The sequence below is a fragment of the Otolemur garnettii genome, unplaced genomic scaffold (genome assembly GCF_000181295.1).
Source record: "Otolemur garnettii isolate 467f Iridium unplaced genomic scaffold, OtoGar3 scaffold00010, whole genome shotgun sequence".
NCBI lineage: Eukaryota > Metazoa > Chordata > Mammalia > Primates > Galagidae > Otolemur > Otolemur garnettii.
The window spans coordinates 28,461,064-28,464,884 of record NW_003852405.1 but is presented as its reverse complement, the minus strand read 5'-3'; the positions used below and the strand labels follow the sequence as shown (position 1 = coordinate 28,464,884).

Here is a 3,821-nt window from a genome sequence, read left to right as displayed (position 1 = left end):
CGAATAGGAACTTATGGGAAGCCCTGAAGGGTGAGGCGAGTTTGCATTCCAGGTCGGAACGTTCTGGAGCTTCGGGGTCCCCAGGCCTTCGCGGAAGTCCAGTCGTTTTCCCCAAGGGGGAGATGACAGGAGGGACCGTATGCACAACTTTCATTCTCTCCAGATCCCTCCAGAGGGAGGGCGGCCGGCAGCCTCGGGCCAGGTGCGCGCTCCTGCGGTTGGAGGAGGGTGACCCGCCTCAGCTCTACAGGCGGAAGCGCCACAGCCATTGGCCCAGCGGCGACACTTACCTGCCCTGGGTCCGGGGCGCAAAGTCCGACGCGCGGGCCGAGACGGTGGCGTAGGTGGGCCCGTGCACTACTCGGCCGGGCAGGATGCTTCGGTGGCTGTGGGAATGGAAGACCAAGCCTACGAAGACCAAGCCCACGGAGACCTCCCCGCATGCGGAGCGCGAGCAGAAGGGCGCGGCCGGTGGGAGCGGCCCCGGACCCTCGGACTCCGCGCCCAGCCTGGTCTTCCGGACGCAGCTGGCGCACGGCAGCCCCATACGCCGGGTGGAGGGTTTCTCCAGCATCAAGGAGCTCTACGCCAAGATCGCGGGCGTGTTTGGGATCTCGCCGTCCGAGGTAAGGGGCCGGTGTCCAACCTCTCCCTCCCTCTCGCTATCTTTCCTCCGCGTCCCTTCAGTTTCCCAGGCTGGGGAGCCGCTTCCCGAAGCCGGATAGGATGCGGGCTGGAGTCCCCGGGAGCGTCCCCGGGGATCACGGTGAGCCTTACCAGGAGGGGCGCAGGTTACGTACCAGGAACCCAGAAAGCCACATCCCGGGAGATCTGGTCTTTGGGAGACTGGGACAAAGCAACTTCCTTCCGCACGCGGATGCACTTGGTGCAGGTGGCTCAGATTCAGGTGGCTCAGATTCAGTCCTTCGGGGCGTGAGCGCCTGGTGTGGCTCTGGTGTGGTGCTGGTTTGGCCGGACAAACTAACACCTTCCACCTGATCTGGACCCACTCTCGCTTTTCCTCCGCAGGCGTGAGAGAGTTTCACGCTGCCCATCTCCCTAAATTAAGGGGAGAAAACAATTGAAGTGCCTTCCAGGTGACCCCAAGCTGAGGCCCGCTTTGGCCCTCATGTGTCGTCTAGTGTCAACTCCAGAAACTCTTTGGTGGCATTGCCAGGAAGTTTAAAAAGCTGGGCTGTTATTCTAAGGATGGGTAACCTAGAGAATCATGCCGGTCACCTGAGACTAGTTGACACCATTTTCATGGGAGAGCAGCTTTAACTTTTACATCCTATAAGGGACTGTAACTTGTGGGCCTGACCCAGACTTTGATATCGGAACCATCTGGAAAGCATTAATTTATTGGACATTATGTGAGTGCTTTATTTGTGCTTACTTGAGTCAACTGCAAATGTTGGTGAGAAAGTTAGAGTAAGAACACTTTTTGTCCACATTTTTAGGAAAAGAACATTGATTTTACTGCCCTGGACTCCCAGGCATGCAGAGAGCTGCCCCATGTAAGGGGCTTCCGGGTATCTGTTCTTTAGTTGTTTATCAGGTCTGTTCAAGGGAAATTGAGGTCACGGCAAAATTCCAAGAGGAGATGTAAGAGAGATAAAGTGTCACCCTTGTTCTTTCAGGGTCCCCGGGGACCAAGGGGCAAATCACAAACCTGCTTGTGAATTATTTATGTTAATATAGGATATGACTAATACTTTGTATGAGAATTTTCAGTTCAGAAAACACTTTTACAGGAATAATTTCCTCTAATCTTCTCTAGGGGCGGTAGGTGGCAGGTTAAATATGATAAACTTGGGTGTGGAGCCAGATTCTGCTCCTTAATAGCTAGCTCTGTGACCTTGAACAAGTCTAATTTATCTCAGTTTTAGCCGCCTGTAAAACAGAGATAAGAATGCGTACCTCGAACATGTATACTGAAGACTGGAGTTGATGTGTAACCCTGTCCACATGTAAACCTATCAGATTTGCATGGTATATGGCCAGTGTTTAATAAATTATAACTAACATTATTAATACTTAACAGTTAAATGGGGGACTAAGGTACAAAGTGATTGCACTTTGACCAAGTTCACAGAATTAACAAGAAAAAAGGTGGGTTATTATTTAAATTTGTGTCTTCTGCTTTCTAAGCCAGTGAATCTATCAGCATGCTTTAACTGACAACTTTAAATGTCTCTCTTGTAAGCAGACCCTCCAGTTTTAGTTACAAATGGGCCTAAACATATGATAGGTTCAACTTAAGATTTTTTGACTTTCCCGTGGGTTTACTGGGGTAGGAAATGCATTTCTGACTTAGGCTATTTTTGCCTAATGATGGAGTGATGGGATGTAGACCCTTGATAAGTTGAGGGGTATCACACTTTGCATTAACAGTTTCCCTTATTTTTATTCTGAGCTCAAGATACTTGATTTTATTCAATCCACTTAATCCTTAAGAAGTAAATACAGTAGAAACTCAGTAAGTTGATCACCGAAGGACTTTAACAGCTGGCCAACACATAGAGGTGGTCAACTGTACTGATAGGTACATGTGGTGCGTGTCCTTTCTATGATAATCAGGTCAACTTAAGGAGGTGGTCAGTGTAGGCAGGTGGAAACTATGGAGGTTCTACTGTATTATATTAATATTTCTGCTTCACAGAGGGGAAACTGAAGCTTTCAGGTTCAGACTCTTAGAATTACACATAGCAAGTGGCAAAGTTGGATGTGAATGCAGTCTTTTTTTCCTAACTCCAAATTTCTTGAAGCTACATTGCTTCCTAAGTTTTCCAGAGTCTGTAGGCAATACCTGGGAGCTGAGTTCAACATTTTCAGTGCACTGACCGGCAAGATAAAATTCTATGATAATAAGTACAGGCTGTTCTGATGTGCTATGCCAAAACTCATAATAATTTTTTTTTTTATTTTTGGGGATTCATTGAGGGTACAAGAAACCAGGTTATGCTGATTGCATTTGTTAGGTAAAGTCCCTCTTATAATTATGTCTCGCCCTCAAAAGGTGTGTCACACACTGAGACCCCACCCCTCCCTCCTTCCCTTTCCCTGCTTTTCCCTTTTCTCACCCGTCCCTCCTTCCCTCTCTCTGCTCATCCTTTCCCCCACCCCTGTTCCTCCTTCTCTCTCTGTGCTCTCCTTCCCCTACCCCCTACCATGTATCATGTCATTAACCATCCTCATATCAAAATTTAGTACATAGGATTCATACTTCCCCATTCTTGTGATGCTTTACTAAGAATAATGTGTCACATACCAAGACCCCACCCCCTCCCTCCTTCCCTCTCTCTGCTCTTCTTTTCCCTCACCCCTCTCTCCTTCTTTCTCTCTCTGCTCTCCCCTTTCCCCACCTCACCGTGTCATTAATTGTCATTAATTGTCCTCATATCAAAATAGAATATATAGGATTCATGCTTCCCCATCCTTGTGATGCTTTACTAAGAATAATGTGTTCCACTTCCATCCAGGTTAATACAAAAGCTATAAAGTCTCCATTTTTTTAATGGCTGAATAGTATTCCATGGTGTACATATTTTTGTTAATCCATTCCTGGGTTGGTGGGTATTTAGGCTGTTTTCGCAATTTGGCGATTGTATTTTGAGCTGTGATAAACAGTCTAGTGCAAGTGTCCTTATGATAAAAGGACTTTTTTCCTTCTGGGTAGATGGCCAGTAATGGGATTGCAGGATCAAATGGGAGGTCTAGCTTGAGTCTTTTGAGGGTTCTCCATATGTCCTTCCAAAAAGATTGTATTAGTTTGCAGTCCCACCAGCATCCACACCAGTCCAGTCCCACTCCACATCCAC

General features: G+C 47.6%; 1 protein-coding gene across 1 annotated transcript in view; it reads left to right on the top strand.

Annotated features, from left to right (window-relative positions):
* The first annotated feature begins 374 nt into the window (after positions 1-374).
* Positions 375-3,821, top strand: part of LOC100957496 (PDZ domain-containing protein GIPC2-like) — a 42,482-nt gene continuing 39,035 nt past the window's right edge. Inside the window, exon 1 of the mRNA XM_003784300.3 lies at positions 375-626. Within this exon, the coding sequence (XP_003784348.3) occupies positions 375-626 (252 nt within the window). The remainder of the gene's footprint in view (positions 627-3,821) is intronic.